This window comes from Meleagris gallopavo, chromosome 4, assembly GCF_905368555.1.
Source record: "Meleagris gallopavo chromosome 4, MGAL_WU_HG_1.1, whole genome shotgun sequence".
Classification (NCBI taxonomy): Eukaryota; Metazoa; Chordata; class Aves; order Galliformes; family Phasianidae; genus Meleagris; species Meleagris gallopavo.
This window is the reverse complement of record NC_139407.1, coordinates 10,185,337-10,202,061: the sequence shown is the minus strand read 5'-3', so window position 1 is coordinate 10,202,061 and position 16,725 is coordinate 10,185,337. Positions and strand designations below refer to the sequence as shown.

Below are 16,725 nucleotides of genomic sequence, written 5' to 3'. Positions count from 1 at the left end.
TCTATGATTCTAAGCTTCTACCTCCATTATGCTTTTCCATATTTTTGTTTTCTTTTCTGTAGCCTTTACTGGATAAGACTTTCTAACTCTAGCTACTTTTGTTTAAGAATGTTCAATAGTAGTGGGCTCTAAACAGGCTGATGAAAACAAGCTGCTGAGAAGACTGGAACTGTTTTTTACCTATGGGCAGGACAGCTGTTCTCAATTGTTGTGTTGATGTTTTGAGTGAAATAACCAGGTCAGCAAACAGTTATCCAATGTAAATCTCAAAAATGTCCATAACTAACACCCTGTGTTCACTTTTTTTTTCCCTCTCATTTACAGTGTTTTTAAAACTTTCATTAATAGTCTTTAGGGGAACCTCCTGAACATCTTCATTTTTTAGTTTGGTATACGTCAGCTGGAAATAAGGTGATACTCAAATAACTTAAGGGTTGGGAAACTCTTGAGTTGAACTGTGTGGTCTACAGGATTTTCTGAAAGACTACTTTTCTACCATTTTTCTGTTTTATTTTCTAAATTGAGATTACTACAGTGGTTTGATGTGTTTGTGTGTGGTTTTTTTTTTTTTGCTCTGTGTAAGTCCCACTATTTTCCTTGAATATTACATGTAGAGTTATGGTTTTAGTTTAGGAAGTGCAGTAGTTCTGCGCAACTTCAAGCGTAAATTTGTGTCACTATAGAAGTGACCATAGTACTACTATAGTACTACTTCTATAGTAAAGTACTCGTATAGTACTACTAAGATAACTTTACACAGGAGCTGCTTCCTGGCCTTCTAATGACATCATGTATAACATCACAAACTTAAGTGCATCTGTTGGAAGGTAACGTACTCATTGTTTTTTTTCCCAATGAATATCAAAACATGAATTACATCAATTAGTAGATTACTTGGAGCAAAGTTTGCACGCTTAAAGCTGAATGTTTAAAAAAAAAAAAAAAAAAAAAGAAAATAGATTCCCTGATTTCCTTGAGTATAAACACCTATGTGTTGAGTCAGGGTTTGAGTATTTGTGTTATGATTCCATGAATGATACTTGTTTTAAGGCATGGTAGAGTTTGTCACTTACCGTTAATTTTAACGGTCTGTTTGATACTTGCTGTTTATAGCCAGCACGTGATATCCTAGACTCTAATTTGATTGCTATTCTGAGACGCATAAAATGTACCGTAATAGCATTTAGATGTAAATAAAGAAATATTTAGTGCCTGTTGATCCTGTAATCAGTTGGTAATTTCTAGATAATTACAATTCGGTAAATGAATCTTAAAATGCCTCTGTTTGTTTTTGTACCTGCTTTGCATGTAGAACGTTATACGTAGGTGTCTGAGACACTGGAAGGCTCACAGATAGCAGCCTGTGTGGATGGTCCTTTCTGTTCTTGTGCTTTTGGCTTGGAAGAGTGATCACACAGTCATGGGCCATGGCTGAACTTTACAGTTTTTTTATTTGTACTTGGGTTTCTCTAAAGTGTAAGAAGAGAAGCTTTATTTACAGTAAGAGAGCGGCTAGATCTATGACCAGATTAGTTTGCTCTAACACGCTGACTGATCATTGTATAAAAATGACACCTCCTATATAGATATATTTGAAAACCTTATTTGCATTGTAATAAAGTCACTGTATTTAGTTTGTATTTGAATGTGCTGTGATGTACCTGCTCAAGGAAGTCCGTATGCTTCTGGCTGGCACATATTTACCTGTTAACCTTTCTTTGCTACCTGTTAAAAATGCCTTTGTGAAATCTTCTGTCTGTGGGTTCATCACTCCCTTTTTCTTTCTCTGCATCTGTGGTGATGTGAGAAGGTGATCAGTAGTCATAGGCGATGCCATAAATTAGGCTGGCTTCTACAGCTGAGAAGTGACAAACTCTTGATTACAAATCGAGAGCCTTTAAGGTCTGAAATCAAACCAGCAATATTCAAAGGGAAGTAAAGGTGAAGGCAGTTGCTCGCATCAATTATATCACATTTAGCGTCTCAGAACAAAAAGGTAATTTGTAGGGGAAGAGGCAAGAAGAGAACATGGACGTTTTTGATAGAGGGGAGAGATGAGAGAAAGCATCTCTGAAGGGGACGAGTCAGGCTGTATACGGTTGGAATCTGATGGGTTGGCTGTGGAGGGAGAAATCATACTGAGCACATAACTTTTATTTTATGGCCCATTAGATATATTTGGTACCTAGCACAGTTATGAATTTTAGCTGTTATGTCAGTCTGCCTGTAAAACTGCATCCTCTGTTCCAAAGCTTGTGTTTGCTGAAGAGGTTTGCTGGTTCCCCTTGTGGATAGCCTTGACAGATCAAGTGACTGTTTCATGAGTTCTGTCCCTCTACTGATATCTTGACAATCTTTGTCCTGAGTCAATTGTTCATATGAATGTACTTCTTTTTAACATTTGTGTTTAGTTAGTCTTCTTTCTAACAACCTGAAATATAAGTAGATGATGTTCAAATAAAGCTAGAAGCTTTTTTATATTGACGTATTTTCAAATGTTTAATTAGTCACCTTTTGATATATAACAGTACGAAAATTGTTCCTGTTTGTAAGGCTTGTTTTCCAGTTTCCAAACATCAGGTTTCCAACAATTTGTCACGTGAATACTTTACTACTCCCTGTACAGTGAGAGAGATCTTAAGGCGTAATCCTGAAGATCAGAAAGTCAGTATCATTTGAACTAAAGCAATCTTGTTAATCAGTGTAGAAGGCAATTTTGTTCTCCTTTTAAAAAAAGTTGATAAGGTTATAAAAGCACTCATTTTATGGCACATGATGTAAGAACTTTCCAAATTGAGTGCTTATTACTTAGACGGTTTGCTGAGTGCCCACTTATGAGTTGCTCACAGTGTCTTTTATGTTCACTGACTAACTGGATGTAAGAAAAGATGAAGAACAATGTTGTTTCTGGAGAGAGGAAAAAAACACAGAAAAGTCTTTTTTTTTTTCCTTGCTGTTACAGGTTTGGGCTTCTGTGTAGTGTCATTTTTCCTGTTGTTGGTTGCTTTGTTTTTCCGTCAAATATAAAAGAAAGAACACAAGAACATTTTTGTGCATATGAAATAATGGGCTTAATTTTGCTCCCCTGGGAAAAACACAGGCATGGCTGGTCCTTGGCACGGAAACTAGGGGCAGGCTGAAGGCAGAGCTGTGCTCCAGCAAACCTGCTCGCATCCCTTTGAGTTTGAGAAGGTAACAGAGGGTTGCTGTTGTTAGCTGCAGAAAAGAGAGGAAATAAGAGTGGAAGGGAAATCTTAGGAGAGCTATGCGTACCTCCCTGCATCGTGAAGGACAGTGAAAATTGGCTGAGGATTTGTGCCCAGGGGAGGGGCTGGTGTTCTTCCCGTCATTCTCACTCATTGGGCATCCTGAAAGAAGGAGGTGATTTATCTGTTTGGCTGTTACAGCTGAGCCTTTTTGTTTTTTAACGGAGGGATGTAAGCTCTCATGATTCAAATTGAGCTAAGCAAGGAAATTTGTTGGATCTTCTTTGCAAACGAAGTATTAGTATCTCAAGAATTAAGTAGTTATATGACCCTTAAATATTTGAAATTTAGCAAAAAATCATACTTTTATTTTAAAGCAATGAAAATAGCAATATGCTTTGGGAACCTGGTGGTTCTAAATGGTTTTAAATGCTTAGTTTACCTCCTTAAACCCCCTTCCTGCAGAAAGACTGAGATTTATAATAAAAGCTTGTGATGTTGTAGCTTCAGCAATTGGGATTTACTGGAAAATATGCCAGACGTTGTGAGAGTTGCTATAAAATGATGAGAACTGGCAGACATAGGAAGAAACATCCCTCATTGTCAACCTTTAAATATGCAAAGATATTGTGCATTGTACAAATACAGAATGCCTGTAGTGATAACATTTTGGTATTTTGCCGCCTTTACCCTTCTGGTGCTGCTAGAACTGGTAAAAACTGTAACCAAGCTGCCAGTGCCTTATTTTAAATTATGGATAACATTCAGTTCTTTTTTTCTAGGCTATTTTCAAAGGCAGGATATTGGGAACTGAGCTAACGATTAATAATGTAACCTTTTTTTCTCTCTGTGTAAGAAGGCAGACAAAAAATGTGAAACAATTTTTAAAATTATGCTATCTGAGGTATATGTTGTGATATGAAATTCAAGTCATGCACAAAACATAATTAATTCATATCTGAACTCTGTTTAATGAACTTTAGGTAAGAAGGGTAATTTGAGGTCCTTTCAGGCTGTGTATAGAATGTGCTTAACTTGTATTTTTTAAATTGTTTATGCAAAATAAACTGAATTAATATAGAACGTGAATTACAATGTTTGCACATTATTATTATTGCATTTTAGAATTTAAAAAATATTGGTTAAATATTCGTAGTTATTAAAGTTAATAGTTAATGAAAAGCACTGGTCTGTTCTGCAGGATTTATTCAGTGATGTAAGTCAACAGCATTTTCCACAGTGAATATAAATCAGTGGTATTATTGTCAGCAAGAAGTTGGCATCTAGTGGCATTATGTGATGGCTTAATCATAGTAGGGAAGGCTTTTTTTTTTTTTTGAAGACGATGACTTGAGCATCTTTCATTGTGCTGACACTTTGTAAAGGTGGCTCTGCTTTACCTTCCTTATCATGCAGCTTGGGTCATACGCTTTGCAGTACTTAATAGGCTGGGATTATGAATTTGGCAATAGAATATACAGAGTTAGAGAAGATTTCAGATAGTTGAAATTGCACTGAATAATCTGTGCCAGTGTTTGAAACAAACGACATTTTGAGATGCACAAGCTGTATACTTGCTAATGTTATGCAGTCACTTTTTAGTTAGTATACTTTTGGTCTTTTTTGTAATGGATATATCGCTGTAGAAATCAATTGTGTCCATATTTTAAGACAGTTAGCTTCTCTTTTTGTGAATAACGTTACACTGATAAAACTTGGAGCTTTCTTCCTATTATTTTCCATTTCAAGTACGTAGTGGTGCTTTTCCTGCAGAACGATGAGCCTTATCTGTGCTAACACTGAAGTAGCAAATGTAAGCTGTAATGTTTAGTCAAGAACATGATCTGAACAATTACATTACTGAACAATATTAATCTGACTAGTTCATTCCCCAACACTGAAGTTGAAAAATCTTGAAAATATAGGGAAGTTGTAAAAGTTAGACAGCTCGCACCATTTTTTTAATGATCTTGCAACTTTGCTACTATTGGTAGCAGACATGGTTTGATGAACTTGAGGTTATGAATGCTGTTGTTTGTTGCATTTGGGCCTTCAGTGTACCGCAGGCTTGCTAAGAGATATTGGCTGTGTCAACATGCTTGGTCACCATCTTCTAGATCCCCTCCTGGAAAGCCAGCATTCAGTAGGTTTCTTCTCATGCAAAGGTTTTCTTAAGTAGCAAGTAAGAACTGAAAACAATTTGTGACGTTACCATTTTTAGGTGTAAGGCTTTTTTTTGTGCCTAAAGTTGTCTGTTTGTTACTTCTTTATGACTACAGTTGTGTCCAGTTTAATTGTTTAATTAGGTTTCCATAAAATTGCTCGTAACTTGTTTTCATTGCAAGAATACTTATAAATAGAGGATGAAAATAACTACTTTGAAAAACATTGTAAGATTGTTATATATAGCATCCCTACACTTTAAGGTCTTTCATTATTTTAAGTTTGCACAAATAAGTTTTATAAAAAACAAACTATGATGGACTTTATGGCAGAGGCTTTTTAGGATGCTTTAAGAAAAGGATTTTCATTACTGCTTGTTTTTCTCCCATGGTATTGTAGTCTTAACTTTTTTACTTGAAGTTTTAAGTCAGAGAAATGCTAGTAATGTCACTTTTAATTGATCTGTCGGTTTAGTTTTCTACTCCATATAAAGTAGCAGGTTCTCCTTCTCCACAGCAACTGATCTGCTATTATGTAAACCTTTAATATCAACATGCTTCTACCTCCCTTCCCCATGGTATATTGAGACAAATCTACAAGAATTCAGAAATAGCTTAGACTAGCCATTGTTTGGCAGTTGTAAGTCTTAGTGCTTTCATTTTTTGAAAGCTGCTTTTCCTCCCCTTACTCCACAGAAAAATGGCAATCTGCAATGACGTAGTTGAAAATCAAGTTGTGTCAGTGCAGATAGAAACTGTACTGTTGTAACATGGAAACCTGTGTTCTTTGCTTGAATATGCGGTTAATGGACATTTCCTCATGTGTTCTGGAATGGCTTTTTTTTCAGTTCCAGGCATGGACTCCACAGAATTTGGGCTATCTTTGCTTGTCTGATTTGACACTCACGCTAGTTACAGTTGACGGTATTGATATTACTTGAAATTACAACAGCATCATGGTTTAAAAAAAAGCTTGGCCAATCTTTTGACAAAGTGAGTAAGAAGATGGGGTTTCAGTTGCTGTTCTATCACAGCAGTATTGCTAAAATAGTTCAGTTACATTTATGAATCATTTTATTTTGTCCTCAGATCAGTGTTTTAAAAAAAATTCCTGATTCTTTTCTATAGACTTTGCATAGATTCTTAGAAAAAGAAAAATGAATCAACAGCTAGCCCAAATAAGCTCACATTGCACTTACATATTATGTAAATCAAGAGAGTAATGTAGAGTCCTTTTAGATACTGAACAAAGCTCATGTCTATCAGAGATGTGTAATGGATCCCTTGATCACAGTTTTGTTGTTTCATTCATAAATAAATTTTTAACTAGATTATTGCGTGCCAGAGTATAGCTCATCTAAATGACTAGAAGTCTGTTACAGTAGTAATTCTGAAGTACTTGTTCTTCAGTTTTGTGTCAGGATGTGGAACTATTTGACAGCAATATGTGTTTTCTCTTGTGGTAGACTTATGCTTTTATCCATCTTTTTTCCTTTCTTGTTCTCTCACATATGTAGAAATAGTGACTGCACGTCTTCTCAACTTGGTACTTGGTTGTGCATCTTTGAGTGTACAAATTCATTTGAAATTGCGGAGCTACTTCCTTCCAGCTTGCATTGGTGTAGAGCGTGGAGTAATTTCTCCCTTAAGTGAGGCTTTTGTGCTCTATCTGACATTTCAAAATCCAGAAAACTGGAAATACTCTGAACCTTCCTCTCGTGCTTGTAGCTTTTGTTGTATGTCAGCTGAGCCGTTGGTCCTCACTGCATTGTGAGACAAGCATTGGTATTTCAATTCGTGTTATTAACTTGATAGCTGTTCTGTCTAGCTGTATGCTGTTTTTATTATATGTATGCTTTCTTTTACAAACGTGAAGATGAAGCCTTTAAGTTGTAGCAACCAGAGCAAGCTAGAGGGAGACTGATTTCTCGTTCCTGGCTTTTTTGTGTGCCTTACTTCCCTGACAGCCATGCACCAGGAAGTTAATTTTCTTTGTAGAGTGGCAGGCTTCCATTTTCTGCCCACCTGTGGTTTGGAGGAAATGTTAAGTCTAGAGAGATGGCATATTTGCTTGTTTCATCTATACAGCTTGAATATCAACAGAAAAACTATCTTCCGTGTGTATGAGAAGGGCCAAAGCTATTAAGTATGACTTGAATATTTTTTGGACAAAGGCAGGGTGGACGTCTTTCCTGTACTCAGTTCAGTCTCAAGCATTTTTTTTGTGCTTTTCAAGTAAAATCTTTATTTAGGTCATGTTGTTCTTGTTGTTGTTGTGGGTTTTGTTTTTGTTGTTGTTTTTATCCTGAAAGATTGCTGGCTCTTGAAGGAATCAGGTTGCGTTATCCACTTCTAAATAATAGCTGGAAGACTATATGGATGTTGATGTCTTGATTCAAAATTAGAAGAGTTAAATGAGATAAAACCCTAAGGAGCTCATCCTAGTTAAACCGCTGTTTAGTTTTTGAAGTGCTATTACCTTTTTTCCTAAGCTGATTTTTAGCTGTTTTTTTTTTATAAGGACTTGAAGATGTAGATCTTCAATTTTGCTTCCCTTGAGTCCCAGAGAATACCTCGTGATAGCGCCTAAAATCATATCTGGGTTATAATTCCCTCATAGCGTTTGTTGCATGTCTTCAAGGTTTACTGCATTGTTTCATTACTGTTATTTTTTTTTCCTTTAGATGATACACTAGCTATTCCTCAGCCCATAGAAAACTGCTTTCATTTTTAGACTAGCCGGAATAATATTTCAATTAAGTCAATATAAAAGTGATTTCAAAATAAGTATACTTAATCATAGTCCATTAGATCTTCTGTCTTGACTGGTAGCATATTTTAAGATAACATAATGTGCTTTCTTTTTCTCACTCATTGTATTCTAACCTGTTGCCACCTGTGGATACTGATTTGTGCTTTGATAGCTGGTTCTAGAATAAGGAGCGAGAAGATAAATGCAGATTTTCCTCAGAAAATCCTCTATGCTGGGCTGCATCAAAAGAGAGATGGTCAGCAGGGACAGGGAGCTGATTAATCTCCCTCTGCTCTGCCTTCACGAGATCTAGAGTATTTAGTCTAAGCCTGGGGCCTCCAACACAAGAAAGATATGGAGCTGTTGGAGTGGGTCCAGAGTATGTTACAAACATGATCAGAGGGCTGGAGCACCTCTCCTACAAAGAAAACTTGAGGGAGCTTGGCTGGTTCAGCCTGGAGAAGAGGAGGCTCCAGAGAGACCTCACTGTGTCCTCCTACTACCTAAAGGGAGCTTATAAGCAGGAGGGGGACTGACTTTTTGTATGGTCTGATAGTGATAGGACAAGGGAGGATGGTTTCAAATCAGAATAGGGGAGACTGAGGTTAGATATCAGGAGAAAACTTTTCACTCTGAGGGTGGTGACGCACTGTTATTGCTTCTCCGGCTGCCCAGAGGAACTGTAGATTCTCTGTCTATGGAGGCGCTGAGGGCTGGGTTGGATGGGATTTTGGGCAGCCTGATCTAGTGGCTGGCAGTGCTGCAAACAGTGGGAGGGTTGGAGCTACGTGGGCTTTAAGGTCTTTTCCAATCCAAGCCATTCTGTGATTGTCTGAAATCACTGGCAGTGTTTCTTGTTTGTTACTTACGGTTCAGAACTGTCTACTTTGAACATGAGAACTGAATTAAATTTTCTCCCACTTCTTTTGCTCAAGAAACCCTCAGTGCCATGAAAGACCATGGTAGTGTTAGGTGAGGAGAATTATTTTAATTTTTTTTTCAGAAAATGTGGAATCAAGCCATCTATTTTAAAAATGAGCGGGAAACTGTAAATAAAAACAAACCGAAAAGCTTGGATCTGTTTCCGGCAGGCCAAATAATACAGTATAGATGTAGCAAATAAGTAGCAAGCTCGTATGAGAGACAAATGGTATAAACAGTTTTACAAAGTCATATACCACATAAAATATATGGAACCTAAAGTTCCTTCCTCTGGTGGAGTTTTTAAATGCTAGGGGCGCTTTGAGTGAAGAAGTATTTAAGAAAGGAATCTTAAATGAATAGTTTACTTTAGTCCCTGTAGAATCTCACTGAAGTATGAGAATGAACTTTGACAAGTTGGGATCCTGTGGTGAGGAAATGTATGCATGCATACAGTAGATGTTAAGAATGAAAAAAAAAAATAAATGGATGAGTTCTAAAGAAAAAAGTTCAATTCTACAGGTGTGACTGATTACCTTGCTCTGCTTGAAAATTGAGTCAGACTCAGTGAAGTAAAATAAGAGGCTTCATCTCTGCGTAGCACTCAAGAAAACGATAGTGGTAACTCGGAGTATATTGAACTCTGCCATAAGTCCATATCACTTAATGCTGTTAGAATTGCATAGCTGGAGACAACATTTGAAGTTTCAATTTATGATAAAGAAATCCTTTTAAAATGAAAATTAAATAGAAATTGCAAGATTGCATGTTTTGTTAAGTTGGAAATACTCTACTATAGTATCCAAATTTTCATTCAGCAATATGGAAGTTGGAATGAGACGGACTTAACTGATTTGCTTAAAAATGAAGTGGTACCCAAAACTATGCTATGAAAAAGCTCTCAAGTTATTTTTTCTTAGTTTCATTTGTGGCCTTTTCAAACAGTTCATTCCCATTGAGCTGAAGTAAGGTAGCACATAATGGTAATTAAAGAATGCCTTTATCCATCTGCTTACTGACTATTATGCTTTGTGTCTTTCTGGCTACATACGGCGCTGGCTGTGAACAGTCAAACAGAAGGACTTCCCTGTCAGGTTTCAAATCCTAATGTTTTGTTATCTTTATGTCTCTCAGAGTTCTGAAGCCTCCAAAGTGGTAATCCTGGAGCGGTGCTGGGTTCTGGAGGACAAGAGTAAAGCAGATGTTTCAATAATTCTCAGTAAGTAAGACACAGCTCAGTATGTTCGGTGTCAATTTTTTATTTCGGTCAACAAAAAACTAAAAATGCCATCCCCTGTACATTGGAACTTTGCCTTAACTTAGCTAAAATGTGTTCTTTTGTTAGCGATACACACGTCTAAATGTTGCTCTCTGAATTAATGCTGACAAATAGACCCTAAAATCCATACGTATTACTTTTTCTAAAATCAAAAATCATCTTTCTCTGACAATAAGTTTGATCCTCTGGCTTTGCTTTTTCTCATTTCCTATCAATTTTCCATTCACTGGATTAGTTTTTTGACTGTTTGTTTAAAGGAAGAAAAAAAAAAAAAAAGAAAATTAGGAGAGAAGGATTTCATAGAAATTAGAACCACTATTTTAGCGGAAAGACTTTCATTTGGGAAAATGCTGCCGCAGAATTTTCTCTGCAAGAGTAACTCAACCATCATGTTATTTTTTTATGGAGTGGGCTCATTCAATTACTATTGCAGAGTTTTAAATTCAGCTGGCCGTTAGTTTTAGCAGCCTGAGAGGTTTAGAAAGTGATTCTGCCTGTCTCAGTCTGAAAAAGTTAATATTTTGTTATGTATTTTTATTCTGTCCAGTATGCCCTCTGAGTATAAATAATTTTCAGACAAGCAGTAAAATGAGACTCTAAGGGACAAATTCTTACATGTTTCGTGTTTGGAGTGTCTTGCTTCAAAGTGTAGAATATAAATTGCACACATGAACTGAAAAATGCATTTCACGTGAAGATTTGTGGGATATCTGTCGAAGTGTGATCATTCAAAGTACATGCTGTAGTTGAGAGCTGGATGGATCTATTCTATGGGGTAGGGTCATGCTAGCCTGAGAGTAGTGCTGGCAGGTTAGTAAAACTGGCCATAGGGGAAAAAAGCTTATGCTGCATTTGTGGACCTGATGGCCTGCTTTTAGTAGAAATCCTTACCTTCTGTTTTTGTAAGCACCAGAATTTCCAGCTCACTAAAACAAAAATGTTTCATTAATGATGTTAACTTTTGTCCTCGCTTCCTTGAAGTGATTCATGGTGTTTGGTTGCATTTGAGAAGACTGAGACTTAAAAATGCATTCGTTGTGGATTTTGTCCTGTTCTGAGTAGAATTTTGAGGAATAGGTCCAATCCTGCATTTAATGGAATTAAATGTTACATCCTGTGCTTAATGTTGAGACGCTGCATTGAAAAAGGACTTTCTGGTTTTCAAAGCATTGCTTTGCATAACTATAATAGCTGAATGATCACCACTGACTCTCAAATTGAGGCTTTTGTAATTATGCCTTTATTGATTCTACTTCATTAATTGGAATCATTGGCTTTATGAGGTGGTGATGTTAAGATTGGATATAAATACAGTCATTCCAGTTCCCTTCTGGCACTTCTTCTATAATGCTGGAACACAATGCTGCTATAGCAAGAACTCTGTTGTAATTACTGCCACGATTTTTTCAGTTGGATTTGAAGCCTGCAAACAGGGCAGCTTCTGTGACAGTGAGGCTGGCAGATTATCAGATTTTTGGCAGCCCAAAGACTGGGGAATCAGACAACAGTGAGTACTGAGTAAGCACTTCAGGCTGTCTGTGAAGAAAAAGAGATTGGCAGTTGGTATGGAAAAAGAAATGTACTCTCATAGTTAGGAACAGTAGTTGTTACTTGAGGGACAAACCTTCTAAAAGACTGAGTTTGAAGGTTAGTGGTGTAGGTAAAGTTAGGGTGAGGTGTCGGAAAAGTCTTTAAAGAATTGTTTAAAGAAAAAAGAACAGGAAACTTAAAATATGCAGAGCCATCAAGGGATGATGAATACCTGGAAAGTGAGGAAAGGAATACAGCAGAAGACAGAGGAAGAGACAGACAGGTGGAGGAGAAATGCATTTCAAACTTGGCAGTTTTCTTGCGCTGGTGAATAAGGGCAAAAGATTGGCAAATGATTTATTGGATGAGAAAAGAGGATGCAGCCTCTTTTCTTGCTTTTTCTTGTGAGATATTAAAACAAAAGTGAAGAGGAATAAAGATAGTAGACTCTATACTGAGCAAGGGTAAATACCAAATGTAATGAAATAACAGTCATTGTACTCTAGGAATAAATAGAATTCAGATGACAAAAGAGATGGGGGAAAACTAATAAAGGACCTTGAGAATGAAATTCTTTGTCAGTGGGGGCTTTTCTCATGAAAGACTAGTTGCATTATCACTAGATGGTCATTGAGATATCCACTGTATATTGGGTGCCAAAAGAGAAAGGGAAAAGGAAAAGGCTCTAAGATATGTATAGAAGGCTTTACTATGTTCAGGTGAAAGCAGGATAGAGGGTGTACCTGTTCACAAATGTCTCTTGGGCAACTACATCAGAGTACAACTGATCCATGGAGTTTCACTTGTGAAAGAGACAGATGGCAAGATTAAGAGAATCTGTGGTTCATGTTCAGGCTTGGAACTGCAAGGAGAACTTTGGACTGAGCTTCTGGCTGAGCGTCTCTACCTTTCTTTGAGTAGTGGGCGGAATCGTCACTGGGTAGTGAGAAATTGGGACTAAATAGGATACTTGAGAAGGTAATCTAGGACAGTGGAATAAACATGGAGAGTAAAATAAAAATTGTTGTGCAGTACTGGCTATGTTATGGAGCTGATTGCCTCACTGTAATGGACACTGAAATTTAAGTGGAATGCAGAAAGATCAGGTGATTGCAGTGGATAGACCTGTAAATGCTTTAAGCATAGTTCTTTCAAAACTGTCTAACTCAAAGCATTTCAAAGCAAAACAGGAAAGGAAACCAAGATTTGTTAGGTGAAACATTATTCTGGTTTCTTGCGTGCCCTTGTGATATTATCCAGGTGCTATTAACAGGGCGCTGGTGTGAGATGGATCTTAAGAGGGTTCGTGTGAGTATGACAGTCCTGAAATCCTGAGTGATAAGTATTTCAGCTATTCTGTCTGAAAAGATCTTAAACCTACAAACTGCTGCTGTGCACTGAGATGTTTGAGCAATGTAGTGTTAACTTCCTGAGCTCCAGTTCTTCTCCTGAATAACAACATGGTTGAACCTTACAGTACAGACAAGCATCATAGCCTCTTCAAGAGCTGGAAGATTTTGTATATCATTACAGTTACATCTCTTCTTCCTCTTGAGCTTGGAAGCTCTGTCAGAAGTGTGGATTATATGGCACGGTGCTAGGAGTGGAGGGAGGAGTGAGGGCAGCTCCAGTGCCATCACTCCAAAGTCTAACAGCCAAGATGGTGTTGCCACTGTGAAAATGCATTTCACAGATGGACGAGTGAAGAAGTATGAGGAACAGCCCTCAAGTACCCAGGGTCAGAGAGAGAAGGAGGTGCACCAGATATGAAGCAGGCGTTTCCTTGCACCTCATAGAGAGGCCAGGCTGCAGAAGGAAAAATGTTGATCATTTTAGGTCCCGCTTAAGTTCAAACATCAAGCCGCACAGCTCTTGCCACCCTGTTGCATGGAAACATATCTGAAGAGCAATATGAAGTGAGCTTTCGTGTGTGGAGTGAGTATAAACAAAAAAAACACGCCTGCATTCCTCCATGTGGTGTTGTACAACAAAAATTTGGAAATGAACACAAGCGACACAGGCACAGGGAAATGAATTTTGATGTGAGAGATTAAGATACTTTGTTCTCTTGATCTGTGTATCTTTTTGGTTTTTCAGGATTGTCTTACTTATGTTTTTGTAGCTTGTCAGTAATAAGAACTCTGATACCCAGGTAGGGCTAATGAGACATGGGGAAGGGTGAGGGAAGACTGGAAGACTACAATATGATGCAATATTATAGTTGATGCAATATTCTGTTTCTGATGTAATATTATAGTTGACTGACGCGTCTTGGAGAGTGTCAGGCAAAAGGTCTGCATGTAGAAATACCTCTAAGATGGCAAGGATTCCCTTTTTCCATTTGCAGGTAGTATGTAAGGCACATGGAATGTTTTATTTCCTTAAATGCTGGTGGTTTGGAAAGGCAGGTCAGTATCACTTTGCATTTTTGAGATGGACTAATAGGCATACAATAAGTTTATTCTTCCAGAATTGAAGATTGAGATCTCTGAATCTTGCCTCATCTGAAGAAGAGTGATGGTTCAGCCCGGAGGTGTGATAGACTTCCTTTTTACAAAGACAGCCCACTTCTGTGTGAAGGCTGAATTGAGCGTTCAGTGAATACTGCATTACTTTTGTTCAGTGATCTTCATTGTGGTGCTTAAATACTTCTGTGGTCTGTACAGGTGTGCAGTTCAGGCAATGAAAAGGCAGGGCATGTGTTAAAGCCTGCTGGTATTACAAGAAACAGATTATTATAGTGCAGTAGACAATGTGGGGAAACAAAGTTTTGTATGGTGCCATATTTATTTCAAATACTTCGGTCTTTTTTGTCAGCTTCTGTGGGGAGTTAATTGCAGATGACAATGGTGATTCCCAAAAGATTATTTCAGAATTGCAAAATAAAATAAATGAAAGAAAAACAAAAGCCCAACCATGGAAGATAAAATTCTTAATTAAATTCCTTATTTTTGATAGAGAATTTAACTTCCAAAGGAAGATTAACATAGCATCATGAGTAAACACGAGATGATTTCATCAATACTAATTTGAACATGAAATGCATCAGCATATAGAATTCAGTCAGCTTTGTGAATTAAATGCCTCTGATGTCTGTATTAGAAATATCCCGCAGATATAATTTACGTATCAAAGCTTTGTTCTGCTTTTATTACAGCATATGCTGGTTAGCTGTGACAGTGCTTCGTATTTTAGAGTGACAGTGGTTCATTGATATTCTCAACCATTTCTCACTGCTGAGAACACACAACTTGCTAGTGTGGGTGAGCAGGGAGAGAGAACCTTTAACCTTCAAAAATGCTCCACATACGCATATTGGCATAGAATGGGGAAACATTTACCATCTAGAAAAGGAGGGGCTGTTGTCATGATCACTCGTCAGATGCTTTGTACATGTTTTAATTCAAATACTGACAAATTAATTTTGTTCTCTGTTAAACATTAATTTTGTAACTCTCCTTAATCAGTTTCCATTAGTCTTTGTGATACTTTTACGTATTTGGTAGAACAGAGCAACAGAGCCTTCTTAAGGAAAAAAACTCTGAAAATTAATACTGAATCAAAGAAGTTCTAGCAAACAGCATTTCCCCCTTAGTGTATTCTACTTTATTTTTAAAAGATTTGTAAAAGGTCTTATTAAACTACAGTCTCTAGAAAGGGTCAATTCCCAGTAACTGTATATCTTTTTGGGGTGTCTCAGTTACTTCAATTTTCCTAGAAACCCAGGTTTCTGATTAGTTTTGATTAAAATCAAGTACATACAAAACTTTTAAGACAATTTTTAACAAGAAATTTTTTTCCCATCTATTTGCAAAAGGAGGCAGCTGCTACTGTTAAACTGAAAGTTTGGGGAAATTTGAGTTTAATTATAACGGGAACATAATAATTTAAGAAGTTATTTTAGGATGATGAAGGTAATACCGAAATATACTTTTGACTTCAGAGAGTTGAGTTTAAGTAGAAGAGACTTTTCAGTACTTTGGGGATATTTCAGCTTTTCTGTGTTATTTTGTTATTTGATAGAAGTTCTGTTTGAGCAGAGAGGTTGAATTCTTTATTTGAGCTGCAGAAGTCCTAAGGGACCGTAACTTTATATACTGACTTGAGTCAGAGAAGCTCTGCTGAGGTCAAGCTTCAGGAAGAGTTATTGGTGCAGGGTCTATATCAGAAAAGGCTGTTTTAACAGACTTCCCTCCCCCCCCCCCCCCCGCAATCTGCTTCCTGACCCTAACGGGAGTCTGTTAATGAAATAAGGAATAGAAGCAGTGTAGCTGCAGGACCAGATTAGCTTTCCATAACATCTGTGTATGCAGTGTCTCTATTTCTGTCCACTCTGTGTATCAAGGGACAGGAAGTCAAGAGTATTTTGAAGGTTCTTAAACAGTGTGAAAGCTGGGAAGTTTCTGGACTACAGAACTTTTTGCTTAATGTGTGTGAAGCAAAACATTATTGCTGGCCAAGTGAATGCGTGTTTGTGTAGCCCTGAGCTACCTCCACCTGCTGTAGAGCAAACACAGAGCCCTGCTACAGAACCTGTTCAGGTAGGTGTCACAAATGGCACCTTGGGTATTGGCGTGCTTTCAATTTATTATACAAATACCAGTGCTAATGCTGGGCATCAATGCCAGGCACTAGAATTAGTGATGCTTCCTCCTTCCCTTCCCTTTTCCCACGAGTGTGTTTAGCTGATTTCCAACTGACCAGCTCAATTTGACAGGGTAGAAATGTGAGAAGAAACAGTTTGATATCCAGTTATTTATTGTAGCTGTGGTCTAGAATTTAATAGGAAATATGAAGAATCTGTCTGACTTGACATACTTCCAGATTTATTCTTGCGTTAATATAGTATACACGCAGTTATCTTGCATTTAAGCA

The 16,725-nt window shown here is 37.4% G+C and overlaps 1 protein-coding gene across 6 annotated transcripts in view; it reads left to right on the top strand.

Annotated features, from left to right (window-relative positions):
• Positions 1-16,725, top strand: part of INPP4B (inositol polyphosphate-4-phosphatase type II B) — a 304,378-nt gene that overhangs the window by 81,975 nt on the left and 205,678 nt on the right. For all 6 annotated transcript variants that reach the window (XM_085222120.1, XM_085222121.1, XM_085222119.1 and 3 more), the window contains one exon: positions 10,176-10,260. Coding sequence is in view for 1 of the 6 variants with exons in the window: in XM_085222117.1 (XP_085078243.1) it covers positions 10,176-10,260 (85 nt within the window). In the remaining 5 variants the exon portion in view is untranslated. The remainder of the gene's footprint in view (positions 1-10,175; positions 10,261-16,725) is intronic.